Source organism: Saccostrea echinata, unplaced genomic scaffold (assembly GCF_033153115.1).
Source record: "Saccostrea echinata isolate AGI-Se365-2 ecotype Australia unplaced genomic scaffold, CSIRO_AGI_Sech_v1 ptg000009l, whole genome shotgun sequence".
Classification (NCBI taxonomy): domain Eukaryota; kingdom Metazoa; phylum Mollusca; class Bivalvia; order Ostreida; family Ostreidae; genus Saccostrea; species Saccostrea echinata.
The window spans coordinates 24,750,001-24,776,891 of NW_026889758.1; the positions used below are offsets into that span (position 1 = coordinate 24,750,001).

A 26,891-nucleotide genomic window follows, 5' to 3' on the forward strand; every position below is an offset into this window, starting at 1 on the left:
CAATAAGTACTAGGGTAAGTCAGGGTAATTTCGACCACCGTTTAATTTCGACCACAGGAACACAGCACCACACAAAGATCTACGGTAGTGTTGAGACAAGTTTAATTTATTCGTAATTATAGAAAACTATTCCTCAAATTGTGTGTCCTAGTATAATTATTCATCGCAAATATGGCTTGATCAGAGATATAAATAATATTTTTACTATTATTTATGTTTCCAGTTTGACGCTCGAAGTCTCCGTCTTCAGTGCACTTGATTTGATCAAGGAAATGCAAGAGAGACAACTCATACAACCTCTATTTCAGTTTAACCTTGTTCAGCAGTCTACAGCACGAATTAAATAAAAATTGTTTTATTTTTTCTTGGAATATCTTTAAGTTGCAGAATTTGACAAATTTATCTTGGATTTCTCTCAAAATGCACAAGAAACCTCCATTTGATATTGGTCGAAATTACCCCTACTGATTTTAAGGACGCGGGGTAAATTCGACCACTTATTCTGAAATATGTATAAGTTGTCTTTAACAGCTGTTTAATGCAATGCAGAGTTAGATCTTTAAAAAAATGATTATACTTTATATGTACAATATTATCTACATATAACCTTTTATATTAAAAAAAAAATATGTCAGATTAATTATCATATGCATGCCTGCTATAAATATTGTCCGGGCCATTCACGAGGGTGCATCACTGATCGACGTGCGAGAGAACACGGAGTCGGCACTGGCTTTGAATTAACACATGACGAGAGCAATCCAAAAGTTTTCAAACCCGTCAAATTAACAAAAGAGGGGGTGCAGGCAATATTAAATATAAGTTAAAAAAAAATCAGGTTTTTGTAAATTTTTTTTCATTATTACGAATGCGTAAACTTGGACGGATAAGACTGAGGCTATCGAAAACCAACGAACCAGTCGTATTTAGATCGTATCACACAGTCAAACACAAATCCAAATAGTACCCAAAATATCAGAACAACACACCAAAAGAGCTACAACAATCTTGAAACAAAAAAAACCCCACTATGATGTTATACGAAATAAATGATTTGTTTGAGTTTGTTTTTTGTTCCGGGGGGGGGGGGGGGTTCAGAGGACTTTGCTTCCGTAAATCTTTATTTAATTGACTTGATCGAATTTCTCAGGATCTATCTCTTTTAAGAATGAACAAAACACGTAAAATACGTAATACAACGCATTCCAAATGAATGTGTATGTGGTAAAAATTAGTGAAGAAAAATATACGTAATTCCAATGCTATGCTCAAACCTTATACAGATATATACAATCTGAATGATTCTGTTGTGAAAAGACGATATTAAATAAAATTCCTTTTGGGTTGGACAATTTAAAAATCATAAAGAAATTATTTGTGGAATCTGAGAAAATTTTATCTATTTGCATAAGTATATATCACAATTTTAAAATATAGAGTTGGCGAATTAAAAGCAGAATTTAGAATAAAGAATGAGAATTAAGATGTCTGTAAAACGGTATTGAAAAGCTTAAGTAACCCAACTCATTTCTTAACTGTATGGATATACTAGTACTTACCCATTTTAATCTTTTTATTGAGAGAGATAGAGATAGATACACGTATATTCTAAATAGGGCAATATAGTTTCTCGGACCATAATTTTGAATAAAATGCGACAGGTAGAGTTTACTTTCATTGCAAGAGTTATCTTTCTTTTTGATGTTTGTTGTGGTCGAAATTACCCCAAGTCCGGTCGAAATTAACCCATGCAACATGCTTACCTATTTTTAAACCAATTCATTATTTTTTATGCATTTTAACTACCAAAGCAGAAAAATATGAAGAAAAAAAATCAATGTAATTTATTCCGAATCTTTTTTAAACTAGTACATTTGAAAGCAGTCGTGTTTTGTGGATTGAAAGCCACAAATCAGCAAAAGTGGTCGAAATTACCCCACTCTACCCTACGGGGGGGGGGGGGGGAAACAGCAAGGCCAAAGGTACTCAAGTGAGTGCTGTGGCCCATGGGCCTCTTGTTTTTTTAGTTATGAGATAATAATTTACGTAGAATCACATGGTAATTCTTGCATAAACATCTTTGCTGATCTATATATCTCATGTTCCCAAGTTATTTATTTCGAACATCTTAAATGTTATAAAATAAACAAATATTCTTTGATTTAGTTACTTATTTCATATCAACTTTGATCAGTAGCATGAACAAAAATCTTCATATGATATTAATGATGTTGTTTCAGTCCTCAGGTTATTTTAAACTGTGATGACTTCATTTTCTTCTAATCTTCATTTCCTAATCCCATACTCTGTGTTTTCTTTTACATATCATTGTGGTAATGTTTGATATTTCCCCCCATTAAAGACTGCAACAGTATGTTGTGATTGTCTTCCTGCTAATTCTTCAAAATAAATTCCACTTTTACCTGTCTGTTTCAAAACACACAATAAAATATTTCTTATTTCTAAAAGTATTTATCCTTTTACAGAGGTTGAACCCAAAGGTCAATCAGATAAACTTAGCACTGCTCAGGTCAAGGACATAGTGTGTCACCGTGACCTTATTGACATAACATCCCCAAGGCTACCTGGAGGCTGTTCAGACTGTCTGTCATTCTGGTTAGAAGAGAATGAAACAGAGAAAATAGAACTAGAAGAGGGCGACACAGTCCGAGTGAAAACTTCAGGAAATGGACCATTTATTTGTAAGTTGCATTATAAATAGGGGTCAGAAAGAAAAGAGCTGTCTTTGATTATTTTAGACAAGGAAGATATCACACTGTGTTCATATGTTTTCTTTAGTGATTTCATTTTGGTCTAATTTCTTGAAAAGTAAATATATGAACCTTAGTATCAGTAATTTTCTTCTCACAGACAGTATCGCAAGGATGGAAGCTGAGGCCAGGACAAAGGGGAATTTTGCAGGAGGGGAGAATGTAGGCAGCTCCTGGACAGACAAAATTATGGGGATGAAATCCTCTCAGCCCACTGATACCAACCAGGCAGAGGGGGTAGATGAAGATGAATGGGTAGGAACTTTTTCTGTTGACAGAAATTCATTCAATTTCATTTATTAATTGAAACATTACATGATACTAGTATGTTTCAGTTATTTTAAGGTGTATAATTTGGCCAAAATACATATTTTACTGTTTGTCATTTTTTTAGCTCACCTCAGTTAAGTTGGAAGAGCTTATGTAATACCCTTGGCATTGGTGTCCCAGGTTAAAGTTTACAGAGCAGTTTCCTTTCTAAGCATTTTTATGCCTATATTGATCCTAGTTGCATGGCTGGTGTATCTAGTATATTTGTTGTACCATTTAGGTTTCAGGTGCTGCATTTTCAGCCAATATTTTCCATAAGAATGACAAGGTTAATGTTTTTGAGGCAGCTTAAAGTTCTTGGAGTAGGTTAAAGTTTTTGGAGCAGGTCTCATTCCCAAGTAACTATAAGCCTTACCAGGATCAAACTTGCAGTGCTGATGCATCTAAGGAAGCAAACTATAAGACTTGCTTTGGATGCTGGATCTGACCTGATTTTCTGGATGAGTGAAAAGGTTAAAGATTTTTGAGCAGGTTCATTTTAAAGTAACTACAATGTACATGTATATGTATTGGTGACCAAACTTGAATGTATGATGCATCTATGGATGCATACTACCAGATATGCTTTGGATGCTGGATCTGACCTATATTTTCCAGATGAATTACCAAGTTAAAGGTTTTGTAGCAGGTCCATTCCCAAGTAACTTTAAGCCCTACCTGGACCAAAATTGCATAGAGGATTCATATAGGGATGAATGCTAAATGACTTGCTTCAGATGCTGGATCTGAAATACATTTTCTGGTGAGTGAACAGGTTAAAGTTTTGGGAGCAGATTCATTATTATATAAAACAATATCTGGACCAAACATGCATGGATGAATGCATCTAGGGATGCAACTACCAGATATCTTCAGATGCTGGATCTGACCTACATTTTCCAGTTGAGTGACAAAGTTTAAGTTTTTGGAGCAGGTCTATTCAGAAATAACTATAAGCCTTAGGTGACATAACTTGCATTGCTGATGCATCTAGTGATACACACTACCTACTTGCTTCAAATGCTGGATCCAACCTACATAAACAGGTTAAAGTTTTTGGAACAGGTGCATTACAAAGTAACTTAAAGCCCTATCTGAATCTTGCATGGATGATCATGTAGGAATGAAATCTAACAGACGATTGACCAAAGTTTTTTTTAGGTCACCTGAGTCACTTAGGTGACTTGTTATCTGTTTTCGTCTGTTGTCATGCATTAACATTTGAACATTTTCAGCTTCTTCTTTGGAACCGCTGAACCAATTTCAGCCAATTTTGGCATATATCATCTATATGTAAAGGGGAACAAAAATTATGAATTTGGTGGTCCCCCCCCCCCCCCCCCCCGAGGTCTGAGGAGTGGTTCCAAAACCACCAAAATTAATACAATCTTTAAAAATCTTCTGTACTCCTTGACATTGAGCAGTCAAATTGTTAGCATGATTGTAATAAGCATAGAGTCCTCTACCAAAATTGTGAAATTCATAGTCCCAGGGTCAGGGGTTCTGGTGCTAGGGTGGGGCTATATCGAACATATAGTGAAAGTGCATTATATCTTTGAAAATCTTCTTCTGTGTCCTGGATATTAAACTACCTAAGTACATAGTTATGAAGAGCAAGAGTGCTTCTTCCAAAATTGTGAATTTCATGGCCCCTGGGTCAGGGGTTCTGGTGTTAGGGTGGGGCTCTATTGATTATATAGTGAAAATGCATTAATTCTATGTAAATCTTCTTCTCTGCTCATGGGTATTAAACAGACTAAGTACATAGTTATGGTGAGCAAGAATGCCTCTTCCAACTTCCAAAATTGTGAAATTCATGGCCCCTGGGTCAGGGGTTCTGGTGTTAAGGCGGGGCTCTATTGATTATATAGTGAAAATGCATTAATTCTATGAAAATCTTCTTCTCTGCTCATGTGTATTATACAGACTAACTAAGTACATAGTTATGATGAGCAAGAGTGCCTCTTCCAATATTGTGAAATTCATGGCCCCTGGGTCAGGGGTTCTGGTGTTAGGGCAGGGCTCTATTGATTACATAGTGAAAATGCATCAAGTCTTTGAAAATATTCTCTGATCCTGGGAATTATTTAAACAAATTATGTGCATGGCTATAATAAGCTAGGATGCCTCTTCCAAAATTGTGAAATTCATGGCCCCAGGGTCAGGTTCTGATGAAAGAGGAGGGGGGTTATATAGTGAAAAGGCATAATTTCTTTGAAAATATTCTTTTCTGCTCCTGGCCAAAAGCAAAGAAACAAAGTGTATAGTTATGATCCACAAGAGTGCTTCTTTTAGAATTGTGAGTTTCATGGCCCCTGGGTCAGACGTTCTGGTGTAAGGGTGGGGCTCTATTGATAATATAGTGAAAATGCATTTATTCTTGAGCAGATAAACAAAGTGTTTAGTTATGATGAGCAAGGGTGCTTCTTACAAAATTTTGAAAACTTGTGATCCCAGGGTCAGGGGTTTTTGTGTTTCTATGGGGAGGGGAGCTCTATTGAGTATATTGTGAAAATGTGTTAATTCTTTGAAAATCTTCAACTAAGTACATTGTTACAATGATGAGGGTACCTCTTCCAAATTTGTGATTTTCATGACCCTGGGTCATGGGTTCTAGTGTGTTGGGGTAGGGCTGTATTGAATCTGTAGTGAAAATACATTATTTTTTTGAAAATCTTCTATGCGCCTTGGCATATTGGAGGCAAACATTGTAAAAGTTTTAATAAGCAAGGAAATTTTACCAGATTTTTGAACATCTGGACCATTTGGTCAAGTGTTCTGGTCCTATCCAGGGCTCTATCATCTTCACAATGCCAAGATTTTGTGATATCGTTCCTCTTCACAATCCCTTGATAAATTTCACAAAACCATGACATTGTGAAGATGGGCTCTATTAATTTGTATTCTAGTAAGAGAAGTTATTCCCCTTTGCCATTCAATTTTGATAATTAATCACTGTAAATAATGTATTTGAAAGGATAAGAATACTAGTAAGTGAATTATGCAAGAATTTTTATTGTATAAAACAAAAAGTACTTTTATAGTTTTAATGATCAAGTAGACTTGTAAATAATAGATAAATAAAAATGAGACAAAAATAAATTATCTTATTAACTGTTCTTCAACGACCAACAGAGGCCAATGTGAGAGGTTATGATATGGGGCTAAAAAAAAATAGTACAGAAGTACTACATGTAATAATTTTTTAATAGTCTGCATGGTGATAAGTGATAAAGGGGGGTGGGGGCAGATTTGAACTTACTTATGAGTTGTTACTGAATACTAGACTAATTATTTCTCTGATCCTGATCATCCTATTTCTCTTGCTTTTGGTCAACTAAGCTTCATCTATCAGTTTATTTTATACTCAGAGTCTATGGATCCTCAAAAGTGTTGCATTATACTCATGTGACCATTAAGGCCCTTGGGCCTCTTGGTTTTTTTTTTTTTAAAGAGGTTCATTCCCAAGTTCCTATAAGTCCTATGCTGACCAGACTTGCATGGATGATGCATCCAGGGATGCAGACTAACAGACTTGCTTCACAGGCTGAGTCTAACATTTAATTTCCAGATGATTGAACAGGAAATATTATAGAGCATGTCCATTCCCAAGGAATGAAACATCCTACCTAGACCAAATTTGAGTAATATTGCATCCACATTCCACACTACCCGAACATTTTTGTTTGGGCAAGACTTTGCCTTGCTCAAAGATGAGATTCATTGAGGTGAGCTCTGTTTATCTTTGATTACCTATATTTTAATATCTCCATAACCTTTAAATTTACATACTCTGATTGCCTATTGTAGGATGATTGAACAATTGGGAAAAATTAACTCTCAAGTGATCATCTAACAAGTTCATCAATCTAATGAAGCCAAAGGAACAAAGCAACAGCCACTGCCAAGAAGAAGTTCAAGAACAAATGTATTTTACTGAATAGGAATGTTCATTAATTATTAATTATTTATTATGCCCCCAGATTGAAGTTCGAGGGGCATACTGTTTTTGTCCTGTCAGAAAATCGTTTATTCTATATTACTGTCATAAACATTAACCTCCGTAATAACCTGAAAATGTTTCACGATCTGACCTCTGTACTATGTATTATTTGGGCAACTTGACCCTAATGTTATTTGGGCAAGTTCAAGGACTTGGGCAGAAAAAAAGTGTAAAATATGTTTGGTCCATAATTTGTAATGGAGAAACATTTGAAGTTCCTTCATCATATGAAGATTACAATGTTCTGAAAGTGTGTGTTTGTGTGTCAAGACCTTGACCCAGAGTCATTTGGGCAAGTTCAAGGTCATTGGTAGGAAAGGTTTATAATTAACATCAATTGAGAAATATTGGAAGATGATGCTTGACACATAATTATATATGACCTGAAGATGTTTCAAGATCTGACCCCAATGTTATTTTGGCAAGTGACCCCAGTGTTATTTGGGCAAGTTCAAGGTCTTTGGCAGTGTAAAATAGTGTGAACTATGTACCTATTTGGTCTAGAATTTGTAATGGAGAAACATTTGAAGTTCCTTCTTCACACAAAGATTACTATGATCTAAAAGTTTTTGTTATGACCTTGACCCAAGATCATTAATTCAAGTTCAAGGTTGCTTTCAAAATAAATTATAATTCCTGTACAGTCCATCACTCTCTAATAGAAAAATATTGTCAGTTGATACTTCTCACAAAGATTATTTATGACCAGTGGGTGTGTCATGTCCTTGAACCAAGGTCATTTTGGCAAGTCTAAATCACTTATAAAAATATTTCATTCCTGTCTTTTATCTTGTAATGGACAAACATTAAAAGCTCATTCTTGGCATAGACTAGTCATGAGCTGAGTCTGTGTTAGGACTTTGACCAAAGGTCATTTAAGGTGGTATGGGATACCAAACGAAACTTCTCCTACATATTTATGTACCCAAATTAAAAGGATTTGAAATACCCCCACCTTTCAGTATATTAAAGTGTAATTTTAATAATTTTTTTATTATTTTAATGAGAAATACAAAAACGATTTTTTTTCTTGCATAATTCTTTTTTCATAAGCTTAATATTATAGGCAGGCGCTTGCTAATATAAAGTGTTTATAAAAACAAAAATGACAAGAAATATGTCTTAGTATTTTTTTAATTTTCAACAAAAAATAAGCGTAAAAAACTGGGAAAATTTTATTTCTTGAAAACAGACGGATAACATTTCATGAAAGTCTACAATAAGAATGTATCTTAATATGTTAGCAAAGTGAAATAAACAAATTGAAAATATATATATAAATGGAAAATATAAAATGCATTTAAAATTTTTTGAATTAAAAAATCCGAGCGGAAGAGTTATCCTTCTTTATTTTCCAAGGGTTGAAAAAACCTGGGTGCTATTTTAGAAATGATGAGCATTTTTTCCCAACCATAAAAAAATCGCACTTTGTAGTTTTCAACTTTGAGCGGTTTTGAAAACAATGCATGGACAATCGCTTTCCAGGAGGTGTCTTGTTCAGAGCAATTGCATTCATCTGAACGTTTTGGGACTATATACAATAGCTGGCTGATTTGTGACCAAACACTTACTTCTTGAATTAAATAACAAAAAAGTCCAGCTCTGGTTAACGTGATAATTGATTGGTGATAATTCAGCACAATGTGAAGTAATCGCACTTATCCATGCCTCACCGCACACAAGGTGCTGTACAGTTACTCAAACAATTGAAATACAGCTTTTGCTTAAAAGTGTTCAAAAGCAGCAATGTTGAAACTACCTTTTACAGGGGTTTGCTTTTTTAAATGTCCGTTATACAATTATAAGTAAATTTATATACTTGCGATTTTTTTTGTCTGTTTTTACTTAAAATGCCGACTTGTGAGAACTTGCATTGAAATAGGCTTCAGATTGTTCTTTTCAACGGTGTATCTACAAATTTTGACCCGATAATAAGCACTCATGCAAATCAAAACAATACTTCAAACGGAAATACGTCATAACGTGGAGGTATTCCATACTACCTTAAGCAAGTTCAAGGTCATTAGTAGAAAAAGTTGCGATTTGAATTTGTTCATCATTAAAAATGGACACTTTTCGGGGCACTTGTATTTATCATACACATTTTGTTCATACTGTTACAAGTTCTTAAACAAGTATGTTAAAGTGACATAAATAAAACTGTTTTTTTTTTAATTTATTCCACATTTTATTAATTACAGGAAATTAACTCAAAAGATCAACAATTATCCCATTCATTACACTAGAAATCCCGAATATATATGAAATGTGATACATATATTTATAATGACTAAATGCTTGATGGTCAAAACCAATCCTACAACAAAATAAATGACTTCTAGCAGCACGCCATTGAATCAGTTCAACAGGTGGGACAGTGACATAAAAAATGTCACAACCCAAGAAACTGGCCTTGTGGTTTGGTTATAACACCAGTTACTAAACTCTTTGACCTTATCAAGTTTGAAAAGAGCACATCCAAGAAATGATGGCGAGACTAGATTCACACAGTGTTGATTATTATCAAACTTCATCATAATTGTAATATACTACATACAATCTTAAGCAGCTGTGGTTTTTTTTTTTTGACATATACCGGTATGTTGAATCCCTCTTCACTTCTTGGATTTGACAATAGCAAGCAGACTCTCATGTATATAGTTTTCAGTAGTGAGAATAAATAGAGTGAAGAAACAAAATTCCAACAAAGCTCTCAATAATTCATAAAAAATACATATTCACAAAAGGTGGATGTTTGTTTTACAATGAATTGGTATGATCTAACACCACATAATTTGTTTACATGGTAAGTACTGGTCTAAACAACACTTTTCCAAGTCCAGATTCATCAGCTCCAGTCATTACAGTTGGGTGAACTTTACTAGCAGACATATGATATTTGGATAGTTATATACCTGGCCTTATAACCCACTGGATATAACCTATTTGTACTTTATGTGTCATGGAAGCTTTGACAAATCCAGTTAATATCGGATACAATTTTATACATATAATGCTACTAAAACTAATTTGTCACTAATCATTGAACAGTAGGTCTTCATCTCTTTCCTCTGCTATTAGACTGGTCGGCTCCTCAAGCTTATTCTGGGCTTTCAGAAGAGCTGCTTTTGCATCTGCCTCTGCTCGAATTTTCTTCTTTTTCTCCTGAATTTTCTTCAACCTTAAAAGATAAACTTATAAACTATGTCCAACAAAGTAACTAAGCTACATTGTCTCTGATGATTGAAAAAAAGAATGAAAAATATAGGTAGTCAATGATTACAAAGTCCACCTCAAATGTTATCTTTAAAGTAGGCAAAGTCACACACCAAACAAATGTTCTGGTAGTGTGCATCTCTAGATGCAACATTTATGCAAGTTTGGTCTGGGTGGGATTTTTAGTTATTTAAGACTAGACTTGATCTGAAAAACATTTTCTGAACCAAGTCATCCATGCAAATTTGGTCAGGCTTATAGTAATCTTCAAAAAACTTCTATCTGGTCACTCGTCTAGAAAAGGTAGTTCAGATCCAGAATCAGAAGCAAGCCTGGTAGGTTTCATCCCATCTTCGCTAGCCAAGGGTTTCTGATCTGCTACTCTCCTCACAAACTCTTGGACTGTGGTGCTATCAAAAGTTGGGATTATTTTCTCGAGTTGTGATTGGAGTTTATTGATATCCTTCGATCAATCAGCTGATTGCTTTTGTAAATGACATATCTCCATTCGGGTATAACGTGACTCTATAGTCTCAGGAATGAAAATCAAAGGTTGACAATAATCTGTGAGAAAACGTCATTCTATAAATAGCTAAGGTGTCATACAACAGTGAGCTGATTTGCACACAATGTGATCAGGAATCTATATTGCAGACATAGATTTGCACCCTAAATAACAAATAAACATCACTCGATTGCTGCTTGTATTAAAATCATACTTTAAATTCTTAAATTTTTAAAAACCCTTTTTGTTTCTTCAATGACGCAAGCTGTGCATATGTGGTAAGATTCAAGATCATGTGACGTAAACAATCCTGACTTGATAGCACCACAGGCCAAGGGTTTGTGAGGAGAGTAGGGATCAGAAACCCTTGGCTACTGAAGATGGTTTCATCCCTAAGATGAATCATCCATGCAAGTTTGTCATGGCAGGGCTTATAGTTACTAGGCAATTGACCTGCTCCAAAAACTGAGAGATGTTCAATCATCTGGAAAATGTAGGTCAGATCCAGCATCCTACCCCAAGTCTGGTAGTGTGCATCCCTAGATGCATCATGCAAGCAAGTTTATTCAATATAAGGTTTATACGTGTATACAACTTGGGAATGGATCAACTTGCTTTAAAAACTAAAACCGGTTTAATCTCACAGAAAATGTAGGTCAGATTACAGTATTCGAAGCAATTCTGGTAGTGTGCATCTTAAGATGCATCGTCCATGCAAGCTTAGTCACCAAGAGGCTATACATGTAGTTACTTGGGCTTGAGCCTGCTCAGAAAGACTTTAAACTGGTAACTCATCTAGAAAATGTATTTCAAATCCAACATCCTATGCAAATTCAATAATGTGCATCCCTAGTTGCATCATCCATGCAAATTTAGTCACCAAAGACTTAGTTACTTTGGAATGTACCTGCTCCAAAAACTTAAACCTGGCCACTCATCCAGAGAATGTAGGTCAGATCCGGCATCCTTAGATGTATCATCCAAGCAAGTTTAGTCAACATAGGGCTTATAGCAACTGTGGAATGAAATAGGCTCCAAAAATTTTAACCTGCTTTAAAAAACATTAACCTGGTCATTCTTTGGCTGAAGATGCAGCATCTGAAACCTGATACGATACACACTAGATGCATCATCCATGCATCTCTGATCAATATAGGGCATAGAAGTACTTTAAAAGAAATCTGCTCCAAAACTTTTATCTGGGACACTGATGCTGAGGGTATTACATAAGCTCCCCAAACTTTGTTAGAGTAAGCTTAAATATGCTATAAATAGATGTTGTGCATTTATGTTCTAGTAAAGGATCAATATTTTTCTTTAATGATGTGTTTCCTTTAAATAAAACAGTATATGGACATGTAAAAATGATAGCTTTCCAAGGGAAACAATTTATGTACCTGTAAAATTCCTCTCTTTCCCTTTCATCAAGCTCTGAGGTAATATATGCTAAAGTTCTCTCAATGCGGGGAATGATTACTGAAACATAATGGCAATATTCAGGAGTATTTAAAATACTGATCACAATTTACAGGGGTCCAGGGATCAATGTTGACCCTGTTGAAAATTTACTTCTTATAAATGTCTAACTATTAATTTTAAATGAAAAAAATTCCTTTTTGTTATAATATGAAATCAAGACTCAATCTTACCATGTTCTATAGCATTAACTCTGCGGTTCGTAATCTTTATAACTTCATCTAATGTTACAAAAGATGTCTGCAATGAAGCAAGCTCCACCAGTAACTGAATAGCACGTGCATAGTTCTTCTTCAATCTGTCTATCTGTTGCCCTCCCCGGGAGAGACCAGTTAGTTCATAACCTGTCAAAATCAGTGGATTAATGCTTGAATTTTATAGAAACAGAAAAGATCTTGATATTTATATTACTTCAATGGTTTAAGCCACTCTATCTCTGATTTCAGCTATCTATAGTACTTTTCCTCACCAGTAGTTATATTACTTCTATATTAATTACACAATTGCTTTGTAATATGCTGTGGAAACCTATTTACTTCACCAAGGTAAGTTAAGGGGGTATTAAAGAGCTTGAAAAGGTACAATCAGATTAGGCCTTTAAACCAAACACAGAGCAGAACACAGAAATTTATCCACAATAAATACATGTACATGTACTGTGTTTAATGGTGCCACATCAGTCACCTCCTAACAATTAACCTAGTGGTGATTAGGGCAATGGAGGTATGATCAGTAATGATGGAGGTATAATCAGTAACAAAGGAAGTATCTTCAGTAATAATGGAGATATAATCAGTAATAATGGAAGTATAATCAGTAACGATGGAGGTATAATCAGTAATAATAAAAATATAATCAGTAAGAATGGAGGTATAATCATTAATGATGGAGTTATAATCAGTAATGATGGAGGTATAATCAGTAACGATGGAGGTTAATTGGTAACAATAGAGGTATAACCAGAGATAATGGACATATTATCGGTAAGACTTACTGTCAGATCCATCCTGATAACTTTCAAACACAGGTAACATCACACCTGGAAAATAGCATATCATTCAAAACTCTCTTACATTTGAATGCCCACAAAATTTACAAGTTATAGAACTACAACCCAAAATACATATGAACTTCTTGCTAGAGATATATTGTTTTGATCATTATACCTGCTACATTGTCCTTCTTGGAGCGGACCTTCATCTGAGCTTTGTTGACATTCTGTAGAACCATGTGATTGATGTCTCCTGATGTGAACTTGGCCTCAGCCAGAGAAAATGCTGCTTCCTTCATTACATCTCCCATCAACACTTTTGTCTACAAAATGCAAAATATAAATTGTACCAATATATTAAGTACAAATATTTTACTTCATTAACATGTACTACAAGTTTTACTAGCTTACCTAAGCTAAAAGCTTAGTGAGCTTTTCTTATCTGATTAGATCAAAATGTGTGTGCAACATCCATATTCTAGTTTGCCACATGATTTAGGGGCCATAATAGCAATAAAATATTTACTCAAACAAAGAAATATAGACTTCCACAAGAACAATCATGATATAACTTTACAATGAAGCCTCATGATATTGTAAACTAATCATGGACTTTATGTTGATAGCCACAAAAAGGTCTAATCTACATATTCATATGTATGAAGGGGAAAGGTAACTCACTTAACACACTGTGCTTCGTGTACCTTTTGTTATAATGTATCTAACTCTACTGTTCATCAACTATCTTGTGTGTGAGTCTTATGAATGTTTTCATACCTCTATGATCTTTTTAAGGATAGCTCTAAATCTCATGGTAAGAGCATCAGCTTTCTTCTTTAACAAACTATGGCCCTTCTGAGCTCCCTTTAGTCTTCCCTTCATAATGGCCATGGCCCTGTGAACAACAACAGGTACATATTATTCATTTATTGTAGTGTCACACCATCTTCATGTTCTACATACAGTATAGTTTCACAAATTAAACATCTGCACTAACTTCACACGGTTAAAACGTTGAACAAACAATACTCAAACATTTGCTTATGTGGTACCTTTCTTACATGTCAAAAATAAACATAAAAAGTCAGTAAATTCACTTCAATCTAAAATAAATGTACAAATATTGGATAAGGGTGATTCTTTGAAATACAACCTGGAACTCCGAAGTAACAAACGTAAATGGAATATGAACATGATGAACAGCATAAACATTTAACAAAGTAACAATCAACAACTTTTAGTTATAGTCTCTTGTCTGACTTTATAAGCATTAGTATTTGTTTCATATTATTTAATACTACTATAAATTGCATAGAAAAATAAATTTATGATTACATTCGTGAAGGGAAGATGTTTATTCTGTCACCAGCTCCCGACATTTTTTCTGCTCCAAGATTTTGGTCACATGTCAATATCACGTGATTTTACAGGAAGTGGAACTAAAATTCGAAGGAATCTGTAAGCAAATTTTAATTCCGCAATAACAATGTAATAACCATATATGTATGTTTTGTGCAGGTTTAAAGGACTTTTTTAAGATAGAGAGGATGTAAAAGGTGCTGATATTGCAAGGGGGCTTATCCCCAAACTTTTTTGAAGAGGGGGGTTTACTAATTATTAGTCCACCTAAATATAAGGAGATAAGCAATACCTGACAAATCAAATCTATCCCCCCTCCCCTAAAATTGCTAAATTTCTATGAAGGGAAAGGAAGTGGTTACAACGAAATCAAGAGTGAACCCATGAGTTTTTTCCCGAAATGTTTCTGAAATAATTTTTTTGCATAATAATAATATTATACTGTAGGTTACTTAGCTGCAGAACCATGTGTAGCGTTATAGTTTTACATTAGTATTTGACCATAACGCTACAGATCCCGTAATGCAAATATGGTGCAATATTTACGGCGCAAGATTTTCTGCGCACTTTGGGGATGTATTTCGCCACTTTCCTGCATTGGTCAATCAATTCATTCCCTAATTCTAGACATATTCTATAACCAATATGTATATTTTATCCACCACTTAACCCTTTCTCTACATGCAGACCTATAAACTCGCTTGTTGTGAATTTTATGCCATCTGACAACAAATTCACATATTCTGCAGCTAAGATTCTGTGTGAGAGGAGTTGGCCACGATTCGAATCCCCTCCCCCTCTATGGTTCATGTGGGCGGGTGCTTGATCATTTTATCCCGGTAATATTGTGAAATTTTATTTTGAAGAGATTTTAAGTTCATCTTATCTTTAAATATTCTGAAATACTTTTAAAGTACGCATATGCTACTTTATGGCCAAGGTTGAAGTTTTTCAAAAGTAGGTCAAAGTCCAAGGTCAAGGGCAAAATTGTTGGTACCCAAGGGAAGATCTTGTCACAAGGAATACACGTTTGAAGTATGAATTAAAGCCCTCTCACCAACCGTTCAGAAGTTCTATATGGCCAAGGTTAAAGTTTGGTAAAATTTTGAAAAAGAGGGTCAAACTCCAAGGTCAAGAGGTCAAATACGTTGGTACCCAAAGAAAGGTCTTATATGAAAGTCAAAGCTATAGTGAAATACCTGGCGATAACGAACAGTATTCGAGTTCAAAAGTCCATTAAACATTACAAAATAGGAGCAGAGCAATCACGGACTTCTAAGACATCAGAGGTGGGATCAGGTGCCACGGAGGAGTGAGCATCCCCTGCCGATCGGTCACACCAGCCGTGTGCTCCTTGTCATGATTGGGAATTAAATAACGGAAAAATCCGTCGACAATTCAGTGTGTAAATAATGGCCTAACAATTAGTATGAAAAAAGTCAGTCAGCATTTGACGTAATGAAAGATTGTATTTGCTGACAAGGTCATTGTATCGACCATAGAACTTACGAACTTATAGCCAATCAAAAGTAATGGCCAAGGTTTAAAGTTTTTGCAGACAAACAAACAGACAGACAGACGGAACGGACGGACAGAGCAAAAACTATATGCCCTCGAATCTTAGTTTATTTGTTCTCTGAAACATTCTACGGTTTCTTTTTAAAAAGGCAATGTGAAGCATAACATTCCGTTTTAGTTTGTGTTTTAATCTAAGGACACGATTTCTATAGTTAAAAAAAATGTTAAGAATTTGTCGTGTACCTATCACCACATCCAACGATACTAACTGACACTTTCCCAAGTCTTGCCTTCTAGCACATCTGTATTGTGTTACTACGCGCTCAATGACGTTTACAATTTGACAGCATCTATGGCAAGTATACGACTTAACTCACTATACCCGTTAAATAATGTCCATTACATTGTTAATTAAAATTTATCAGTAACTTTGATCTCGCGGTCAGAAACCAAATTTGCATTATACATGTATATAAATCAAAAGCTTGCTTGGTCAGAGAGTATCTCTGTAGCAAGCAAGAGTCTAAGAGACAAACCAGTTTTTTGTCAATCATGTCTAAAACATTTTTACATTCAAAATTATTGCCTTTGACCTCGACCCATTGATTTTTAAAATCAAGCTTCTTTCTATAACTTCTTTCTACCAAGTATGAGGCTGACAAAAGAATGGCAGTCGTTTGATTATCTCAACACCATTAAATACATTTTCACTAACCTGACCTTGACCTTTGAACCCTATGCCCTATAAGCAGGTACGAAACCATATACATGTATAAGTATGTATGTATTGTCAGGCCGTGGATAAATAAAAAGCTTTTTGTGTTTTTGCAATATGAGGATAAAGATCAAGCTAGTGACACAGACAATAAAAATGCAACAAAACATTGATCATTTTATACATTGAGATACAAACACTGAATGGACTTAGATATTTGGCCTTCATATAGATGTACGAAAGCTCCCTTCAGAAGGTAAGTCGATCTAACAGAGCATGAAAACTAGGTTTTCTCTGTGTGTTAATGGCCTCATTAATACCTGTTATTATCCTGTCAGAGTCTACAAACGACCCTTGACTTACTAACGAGAGCCTGATGGTTAATAAGAACAATCGCTCTGATTTATGTGCAGTTTGTTTTGAGAAATTTCACCTCTGTAGTTCTTATCTCCTTTTGAAATTCACGCAGCACTTTGATAGACATGCGATATATAAACTATATTTTTCTTTTTAATCTCTTTTTTAGTCTTTTAAATACAAAGGAAATAAAAGCAAAAAAAATCTATTGTGAATAACACATTTGTTGTATTTAAATAGTCAAAATAACACTAACGCTTTCATGTGATAACCATTCACAATAGCCTGGTCCTTTACAGACGCCCATCAAGGGAATGCTGACCATTGGATGGCCGGCGGACTATGGCGCTCTGACAACTTGCCGCGGAACACCCAGGATCCACTAATTATCCTTAAACTGCCTCCAGAGATGAAGCGCGCCTCTGTAGCACACACACGTGTAATAAGTCAGATGTGAACGTGTCAATATGAACACAACTATACATGTAAGTTTATGTCAAAATTAACATAATTATACACTGAAATAAGTGAGACAGCTGTTAGGGATTTTCACGGATTGTTTCCCTCTGGTGAAAGGACAAACCTGTTTGATTTAGAATCCGAGTTCTTATCGCAGAAAATAATGACCACTGCATGCATATTGTTTATTGATTGCCATTCAAGTCGTATTTTGTGTGGAAAATGTTGCAGAGATCTTCACTCCTATGTGAATGTCTTATGCTAACCGCTCCGATAACTATTGAGAGACAGTAAGTGTAATTTATTGGTTTGATATATCAGCAAAACTTTTGAATCTGGTCGCAAACACTGGAACGCTAATAGGAAATTTTTTTTTCACTGGAGATGCAGCATGCATATAACTTTCATTTGGGCGATGGGACGTCTCTACCTCGGATGAAAGTGTTGTAAGTCATCTGGGTTTTGGGAACATGGAACACTGCTATCCTTGAAGTTACCAAGGAGATAATGAAAGGAATATAATTAATTTTTTCTATCGCGAAATTTGTATAGGCTTGGAGAGAAGAATGCGCATGGTATCTTGCTGATTATGCCAGTGTAATCCTCACTCTAGAAGAAATTTGCGCAATGGGATTCTCTTGGTTTTGTGCTTGTTAGTGTGATTATAAATGTTGATTCTGAAATTTAAATCTGTTAAGATTTTTTTAACATAAACCTACATTTTTATTGAATACGTTTCAATGGATATATGTCCATATGACAATGTGGAATTTCCGGTCCAGCGACAGGGTGGAATCGATTCTTGGGAGGGTGTGTCAGGTTATTCCGGCCTCCAGCCCAAGTCCTACAACCAGACAGTAATGAGGGACAAAGTGACATCCTCCCTCGCCCCTGTGTTCGAGAACGATGATGGATCCGCCGAAGAAAATTCGGAAATTCCTAAAGTTGAGGACCAAAGACAACAGATAACTGTTACTACAGCTTCAGTTCCCGTTAACAAAAAGGTGAGTCGACAATCGGAATTCTTTGGGATTTCAATTTGTACGCCATTCGACGTACATGTACAAATAGACCAGATTATGGTTAAATGTAGATGGTTTATGCGGCAATAGAAAAACTCGCTTTAGTCCTGAGGATTATAAAAAACGAGACACTGAGCTAGGGTGCGTTTATTTATTTTTCCTTTTAATTAAAATGATCCTATATTTTCTCTTTTTAAAAAGTCTACCTTTTTGTGAATATAACCCCAATATCGAATGTAAGAATATATTGTTCCCCGTTGAATTCTAGTCCAATACCTACCGTCTCTCCGCAAAGATTTCTACATCCAAATCGGATTAATCATTATTCTCCACAATACTTATACACGCATTTAGAAAATATCCTCTCTCTCTCTCTCTCTGTGGTATTTCTTCTTTTAATTCCATTTTTTGTACTTTTTTTAATGTAAATGTATAAACGCTTTATATAACGTAAATGTATTTAAAGTAAACTTTCGCATATACATGTATTTAATTAATTGACATAGCTGACGAAAAGCAATATGGAGTGCATTTAATTTGTAAGAATATATCCCACTCACAGACTGCAGTTCCATGTCTTACAATCTTATAGAAGCTGCAATTTTGCAATATTTTTTGTATCACTTGTTTACATTATATGTAAGAGAAGTAATTCTTCAGTGTGTAAGTAAACTGTAAAGACGGCTGAACATGGTGATGTAATAAAATCCCACAGATCGAGTAGCATACAAGTAAATATATGTTATCAGGATTACATCAAAATAGGTATGCTGAAAAAATTCAGGAATAAGCGTAAAGAGAAAAAGTTTAGGGATCAACAGATTTTTTAGATGAATGATGACGAATTGCTACCAGAAAATATCTCTTCTATTGGAAAAGAAAATATGAATTATGTATATAGTGAATAATTTAGGACCTGTGAAAATCTTATGAAAATCTTATGTTCACAATATTGTAAATGAGAAAGAGAAAATCGTAGTGCCCCTCCACCGCCCCGTCGAGGTCATTAATTAGACGTTTTGGGGTTCATCTGATCTGACCCTCGAAAAATAAACAAACGTAAATGAGCTATAGGAAGATACGTTTACCGTAGGCTATTTTTGTATTAATAGATTTTGCTGTTAATTGATTCAGGTTATTGTAATACACATGTAATTGTCCTACACACAGGAATCTGATTATGCTCATCTCTCCCTAATATCAGACGGAGGTCGGATTGGCACCGCGCCAGCGATGTCTTGGAGAGCATTATGAACTTTCAGAGGAGAAAGCATATGTTTTCACAGACAATAGGATCAAGATATGACAGAGATAGAACATGCAGCCCAAACAATCATGCGTGGGAAGGTTCAAGTTGTTTTTGGTGCTAAATGCTGTTCACTTGGCACCCAAAGACATCGAATTGATAAAACAATAAAGCACCTGTCAAAAATCGGAAGCACTGGGGCAATTGTCTCTCTGAATCTTCTGACAGGATACGGAAGCAGGATCTTAAATTCATGCACAACTGAGTCACAATACTGTAACCGAGTGCTTGGTGCCAGATACAAACAATATTGTACACGTGGAGTACTCACACCTATGATACTTTCTTTAAGTCGAGTCTCATATTTTATCAAAACATTAGTACACACTATGATTTATTATGTCTTTTTCATACTAAATTTTGCAATTGTGTCCCCATCGGGTTAACGTTTAATAAATTAAAAATTGAAGCAATATGGAAATATGTTTAAAATGATGAAAACGGAACTGTATATGACAGTAATTTGGCAGAGAAACAAACGGTTGTGTCGAAAAGTTAAATGTCAGTCTTTTCCCCACTTCTATCACTTACAGAGAGTACTTTGAATGCTGCAAACATGAATTAAGGTGGGTCTACGACTAGTCAAGTTTTCATCGGCTTTGGAGCTTGTAGATTACTAAGAACACGTGCAACATTTGTTCATTCTTCAGGAACCCTTAAGTAATTGCATCACATCTTTTAATGCTGGAATGCCGCATTCTGCTAAGAAAATAAATCTGCTTGTGTGTGCATTAATATATTATTTTTATGCCATTACAGGAAACAGCAGTGAGTTTCAACAAAGGCGTGCATGTAGTAAACAATTCCAACCAGGCAAACAACCATAAACCACAGCCCATCGTAAAAACCACACCCAAACCACCACCGTCACCCTCCCTAAGTTCAATGGCCAAGGACACAAAGACTGTTGTCATCGAGCAACCAAGATCCATAGCAACGGCCTTCACCCGAGTTGATTTTAACCCGAGGTCACAAGAAGTATTGGAAACGGCATACACACGCCACAAACATTTCTACAAACTAAATGAGACAATTTTGGACCAAGTCAACGACATGAAAGAAAATGTTTGGGACGTGAAAGGCAGACCGGGAGAAATGTTGACATACGAACAATTGATTCAAGGTATTTGGGAAAATTTGAAAACCTAGTTGTACATTTGTCACATTAACATTTTGAAAATTATCAGCTTAAATATCCGTAACACTCTACAGGTAGGTCGCCAGAGGTAAGATTAAACTGATAGAATTTTAACCTATACAAGCTAAGGCTATCATCAAGTTTCTGAAAAGGGGATGCAACAGGGTCTCGGCCTCTCGGAGGAGTAATCCCCCCCCCCCAGAACATTTTGTATTAAATAAAAAACTTAGCAGCGGTACTTAAAACGAGTTATGGGTTATGAATTTCTTTTGTTTCAAACTTATTTCTTTAAGGGGGGGGGGTCGAACTCAACGTACCCCACCCCCTTCCGACGGCCTTGCAAGCATCACCGATTTTTTGTTTCTTTAAATGCAAAGCTCTTTTGCTTAACTTGTCGTAATTGTCTCTAAGGTGTCCATTCAGGGATTGAGGAAAAAATTTTTTCTTCATTTAACATATTTTAGCATAGCGTTGCTCCTAAACTCGAAGTATGCAAAATCACAGCAATTTCAAAGTCTATCTTGACGCTCTTTAATGTCACTTTGCTCTAATATCCTCCCACAAATTTTTATTACAATATAAAATTTGGTGTTATGACTATTTAATTATAATTTGTGGGAGGACACTAGCGTAGTTTTGTAAACTTTATTTAGAATAATCTAACTGTGTCTCGGGACAGATCCTCGCCACAGATCCGCAGGACATTTATCATTTTAACGATAGAACATTCAGTCTATGTAAACTTAATTCAAAGACTCTGATTAGAACTTAGAACATAATTGTAATTTAAATTTTCCTTACAAACTGTAAGTAATTATAATCTTGCCAGGAAATATATTTCCGCGTTTGAATTAAGCTAAAAAAAGGCTAAAGCCTAGTCAAACTTGAAAGGAGGGTGTGTGTGTGTGAGGGGGTGTGTGTGTGTGTGTAGATGTCTAAAGGAAGGGGGGGGGGGGGTCGTTCAACAATCCTACTTAATTCTACGTGTAATTACTAGTTATTTCATACAAATATCCTTGTGCCCCTCCTCCTCCATCCCCCTCCTGATATTTACATTGCTTTGATGCACGGTATTTGTTGAATCTGTGCACGTGATTAACTATAAAACCATTCTGGTCACATTCATCTAGTACAACTCCTGTATTGTGTGCATAACGTCATCAGAAAGAGAGTATATCTAATAGAAGAAAATCCTCGTTCGCAGAAGACTACAATATTTCAGAATTTTCTTTTTTAATAATCCTGTTGTAAATATACATACATTTTTTATTGTATTTTTTTATTATTCCTAATAGCAATCAGACGGACTGCGGTGAAGATGTAACATATTGAGAGGCTCGGGTAAATTAACTTCTGATAAAATGAAAAATGACACTTGCACAAAAAATTTCAGCTAGTTGTTTACTAGTACTGTATTCATTTTCAAACGGAATCTGATGAATCAAAAAAAGAACTATAAAGTAAAAAGTTACAACCAAACAAGATATAGCACCACTTTTGCAACAAAGCTCATTTGGATCTGAAATGCAAACTGCAGAATTTACGAAAAAGATTTAAGTACTAGCAAAAGGTCGAAACAATGTATACTTCTGACTCCCCTTTGTGATTTTTCTCCTTTCCCAGAATTGTAATGTACGTGTTGTTACTTTTTTACCCCTCTCCCTTCCGTCCGGTAGAAATTCTATTGTATCCATCTTTCGTTTATTATGTGACTTTTTGGTGCAACGTACTCTGGGGCCCATATGTATATTTTACAGATAACTAAAAGATAATTTATATTCTGAGTTAAAATATCAAGTTGCACCTCTAACACCGTTGGTGGCAAATTTCTGTCACCGCTTGTCAGATGTTTAAGTAGACTTATCCGATGGTTTTGTTGACTTGTCACTTATATATTCATGTGTGTAGAAATTCAACATGTAACATGTCCAGTTTGTGCCACCCAGTTGACAATATATTTTTCTGTTAAGTCGACAAAAGGATCTGACAAGTCTACATAACTTTCTAGTAAGTCTTCATAATCATCTTACAAGTCGCGATCGACATTAATATATCTGACAAGTCGACTTGAATCTGAAAAGTCGACAACAGATCTGACAAGTCAACATAAATTTCTGACAAGTCGACAGAAACCAAACAAATCAACATCATTATCTGATAAGTCGACATAACATCTAACAAGTCGACTTCAGAAAATGATGTGGACTTTATGTCAGATAATTATTACGACTTGCCAGAGAACTATATTGACTTGTCGTGAAATTGTGTCTATTTGTCATAAAATTAAGTCTACTCGTCAAAAAATTATGTCACTTTGTTAGATCTTGGACATTATGTCGACTTGTCAGTTAATGGCATTGAAGTTCTTTGATAACAAGATACTGAGTTCCTTCCTGATGATTTTACAGACAAGTCGACATGTAAACGCGTCTGACAAGTTGACATAAATATCTGACAAGTGCATGGTAGAAATATTCCACCATAAATACCTATTCACAGCGAAGATGTCAGTGATTGACGAAACGTTTCATGGGTTTAAGTAAAATATTAGAAGATTGACTATAAGGGAACGCATGGCTCTTAATTTACTCGTGTTAGATTTACTGTGATGACAAAAAGAAGAAAAAAAGAAAAGAGAGGAAAACTTTTAAAATCGAGTTGCAACATTTATTTCACACCTTCGATCATGCATATTTGTTTTCCATTAGGTATGTTGGAGGAGGGGGAGATGCTCGTGCTGGGAGGGTCGTGGCTTTACTATAATAACATCGACTTTCTTGACGCCGAGGGTAAAACATCCGTGAAACCCTCCATTGGAAAAGGGCGACTCTGTCTGACCAATCAACGCCTGCTTATACTTGCAGCCGAAAACGTGTTGGGTAGGCTTCAAATACGATTAAACCTCCACACATATTATTTATGTAGGGTGTAATGATAGCATGTATGCTTTTCCAGCGATTTTCAACCTAGAAGGTGTAAATTCTTAAGTCTGAAACTTGAGAACAAAGTTCATAAATCTGTTTGAAACATCAAGCATTGGACCATCTATTTCTAGTATATTAACTAACTCATTTCATCCTTTCAGACGCAAATTTAGCTGAATACGGTGATCCCACACGAACAGACGGTGGATATAAAATTCAAGTTTCCAAATATAACAGTGTCTATATTCAGAACCTGCCACTGGCAAGTATCCAGGGTGTGGAACTTTCGGTTAGTATCGGAACTGCCGAGGAGAGCCGAGTATCCATCAGGAACCCTATCTGTGATGGACTGTGTGCATGCTTTGGAGTAAGTTTTTAGCTCACCTGAGCTGAAAGCTCAAGTGAGCTTTTCTGATCACCTGTTGTCCGTCGTCCGTCCGTCTGTCCGTCCGTCTGTAAACTTTTCACATTTTCAACTTCTTCTCAAGAACCACTGGGCCAATTTTAACCAAACTTGGTACAAAGTATCCCTGGGTGAAGGGGAGTTTAAATTGTTAAGAAAAAGGGCCAAGTCCCCTTACAAGGGGAGATAATCAAGAAAAGACAAAAATAGGGTGGGGTCATTAAAAAATCTTCTTCTCAAGAACCACTTGGCCAGAAAAGCTGAAACTTATGTGGAAGCATCCTGGGGTAGTGTAGGTTCTAAATTGTAAAAACCATGACCCCCAGGGGTAGGGCGGGGCCACAATAGGGAATCCAAGTTTTACATTGAAATATATAGGAAAAATCTTGAAAAATCTTCTTCTCAAGAACCACTGGACCAGAAAAGCTGAAACTTATGTGGAAGCATCCTTGGGTAGTGTAGATTCTAAATTGTTAAAATCATGACCCCCGGGGGTAGGGTGGGGCCACAATAGGGAATCCAAGTTTTACATTGAAATATACAGGAAAAATCTTGAAAAATCTTCTTCTCAAGAACCACTGGGCCAGAAAAGCTGAAACTTATTTGGAAGCATCCTTGGGTAGTGTAGATTCTAAATTGTTCAAATCATGACCCCCGGGGGTAGGGCGGGGCCACAATAGGGAATCCAAGTTTTACATTGAAATATATAGGAAAAATCTTGAAAAATCTTCTTCTCAAGAACTGGGCCAGAAAAGCTGAAACTTATGTGGAAGCATCCTTGGGTAGTGTAGATTCTAAATTGTTAAAATCATGACCCCGGGGGGTAGGGCGGGGCCACAATAGGGAATCCAAGTTTTACATTGAAATATATAGGAAAAATCTTGAAAAATCTTCTTCTCAAGAACCACTGGGCCAGAAAAGCTGTGGCGGGGCCACAATAGGTATTACAAGGAGGGGGGGGGGGGATCTGGTAAAGAACAGCATGGCCAAAGTTACTCAGGTGAGCGATGTGGCCCATGGGCCTCTTGTTGAAGATTGTTTCATTAGAAATTTGAATATAGTAACAGATGATATAATTTTAAGAATTAGGAAAAATTCACAGATAGTTTGGACTTTCGGGTATTGCTTCGGAACATCAAGATGAAGTAAATCTGACCTAGTTGTCCTAGAAAACACAGTAATCTCCATTAAATGCGACCTTTTAAGTACTTAACACTTTGATCTTTGATGCAAAATACGCAGCATACTTCACATTTTGATTGGAATATGTCACTGCTTAAGGCAGTCCAAACTTTCTATGAATTTGTAAAATTGGATAAGTTTGATACTTGTTTACGAATTTCTGCTCACTTTTCCCCATCTTAAATTACAGATCGGACGGTGTGCAACCACATGGAGAACCTCAGATCCGCTCCCTGTTTTAATAAACAAGCGTGTCTTAACACTGGGTGTAAAAATGCCGCCCTGGCTGACCAAGACTTTAATTGTTATTCACTTGAATCAAGACATGCCTCTGAATATGGCTAGAGACTTTGTTGCCAAACTCCACCACCACGCTCCTCTGTACAATGAACGTGCACAGGGTTACACCAGTGTGTGACGTGTGTTTTATGCCATTGTAATTTTTGTATTTTGTAAATTAATGTAATTATAAATTAAACTTAATTTTCGGTGTTTTAAAATTATACTGCTTTACACAATGTACTCTACACAATGTATTGCTATCTCCAAGCAGTGAACAATGACGAAGCTGTCTGATAATCATGACCAAAGAAGTACATTGCCTGTGGAATATGAAGATAACGAACGGTATTCAATCTCGAAAGTCCAATGAAACGATACAAATTTGATGCAGAGCAAACATGGACCTCAAAATTTAGAGGTGAGATCAGGTACCATGGAGGAGTGAGCATTCCCTGCCCACCGGTCACACCCGCCGTGTGCTCATTGTCATGATCGAAGGAAAAAGCGGAAAAATCCGTAAACAGTTCAGTGTATAAATAATGGCCTAACAATTAGTATAAAAAACGTCAGTCAGCATTTGACTCAATGATAAGTTGTATGTGCTGACAAGGTCATTGTATCGACTGTTAAACTTGGGAAAAGATGACTTCAAACGAGACTGTTGATGTCCTTGTTTCATCAACTAGTTTGTCAAAAGCTTGCCTTGGTTTAGAAATTGTTCATACGTAGAGCATGCTCTTGCGTATCGAATCAACTGAGAGACGTAAACCTCATATGCAAGTGATAAGGCTATATTGCTACATAAGTATATAAGGGAAGTTGGCGATTGAAAAGTTGAAGTCATCACGTTTATCATAATGCTTTGTTGTTAGGTTACAATTAACGTTCTTTTCTAGTAAAATATCTAAATATGAAACAGATGTGTCAGAATCTGTGGACGCCAGACAAGAAGTGA

General features: G+C 35.8%; 3 protein-coding genes across 3 annotated transcripts in view; 2 read left to right on the forward strand and 1 right to left on the reverse strand.

Moving 5' to 3' along the window:
• Positions 1 to 9,260, forward strand: part of LOC133182090 (arpin-like) — an 18,896-nt gene extending 9,636 nt beyond the window's left edge. The window contains exons 4-7 of the mRNA XM_061316809.1: positions 2,487 to 2,702; positions 2,872 to 3,026; positions 6,891 to 7,963; positions 9,093 to 9,260. Coding sequence (XP_061172793.1) covers positions 2,487 to 2,702; positions 2,872 to 3,026; positions 6,891 to 6,899 — 380 coding nt within the window. The 3' untranslated portion in view covers positions 6,900 to 7,963; positions 9,093 to 9,260. The remainder of the gene's footprint in view (positions 1 to 2,486; positions 2,703 to 2,871; positions 3,027 to 6,890; positions 7,964 to 9,092) is intronic.
• LOC133182089 (V-type proton ATPase subunit D-like) lies at positions 9,248 to 14,740 on the reverse strand. The gene is made up of 7 exons (XM_061316808.1): positions 14,607 to 14,740; positions 14,049 to 14,166; positions 13,447 to 13,594; positions 13,275 to 13,319; positions 12,454 to 12,624; positions 12,202 to 12,280; positions 9,248 to 10,264 (listed from the first exon to the last, which is right to left on the reverse strand). Exons 1-7 carry the CDS (start codon positions 14,648 to 14,650, stop codon positions 10,120 to 10,122), a joined length of 750 nt encoding a protein of 249 aa, XP_061172792.1. The 5' UTR covers positions 14,651 to 14,740; the 3' UTR covers positions 9,248 to 10,119.
• Positions 14,741 to 17,674: 2,934 nt separating this feature from the next.
• LOC133182077 (uncharacterized) lies at positions 17,675 to 26,146 on the forward strand. The gene is made up of 5 exons (XM_061316795.1): positions 17,675 to 18,683; positions 20,767 to 21,130; positions 23,854 to 24,024; positions 24,231 to 24,436; positions 25,845 to 26,146. Exons 1-5 carry the CDS (start codon positions 18,420 to 18,422, stop codon positions 26,070 to 26,072), a joined length of 1,233 nt encoding a protein of 410 aa, XP_061172779.1. The 5' UTR covers positions 17,675 to 18,419; the 3' UTR covers positions 26,073 to 26,146.
• Positions 26,147 to 26,891: the final 745 nt, after the last annotated feature.

Bases quoted from the DNA above. Each gene is read 5' to 3' on its own strand.
- LOC133182077 (XM_061316795.1), top strand. From the start codon at position 18,420: ATGGATATATGTCCATATGACAATGTGGAATTTCCGGTCCAGCGACAG. The intron at 24,025-24,230 runs GTAGGCTTCAAA...TCATCCTTTCAG, and splicing joins TGCAGCCGAAAACGTGTTGG to ACGCAAATTTAGCTGAATAC. The intron at 24,437-25,844 runs GTAAGTTTTTAG...CTTAAATTACAG, and splicing joins GACTGTGTGCATGCTTTGGA to ATCGGACGGTGTGCAACCAC.
- LOC133182089 (XM_061316808.1), bottom strand. From the start codon at position 14,650: ATGTCGGGAGCTGGTGACAGAATAAACATCTTCCCTTCACGAAT. The intron at 12,625-13,274 runs GTAAGTCTTACC...TGATTTTGACAG, and splicing joins TTATCAGGATGGATCTGACA to GTTATGAACTAACTGGTCTC. The intron at 10,265-12,201 runs GTACATAAATTG...TTATCTTTTAAG, and splicing joins GAAAGAGAGGAATTTTACAG to GTTGAAGAAAATTCAGGAGA.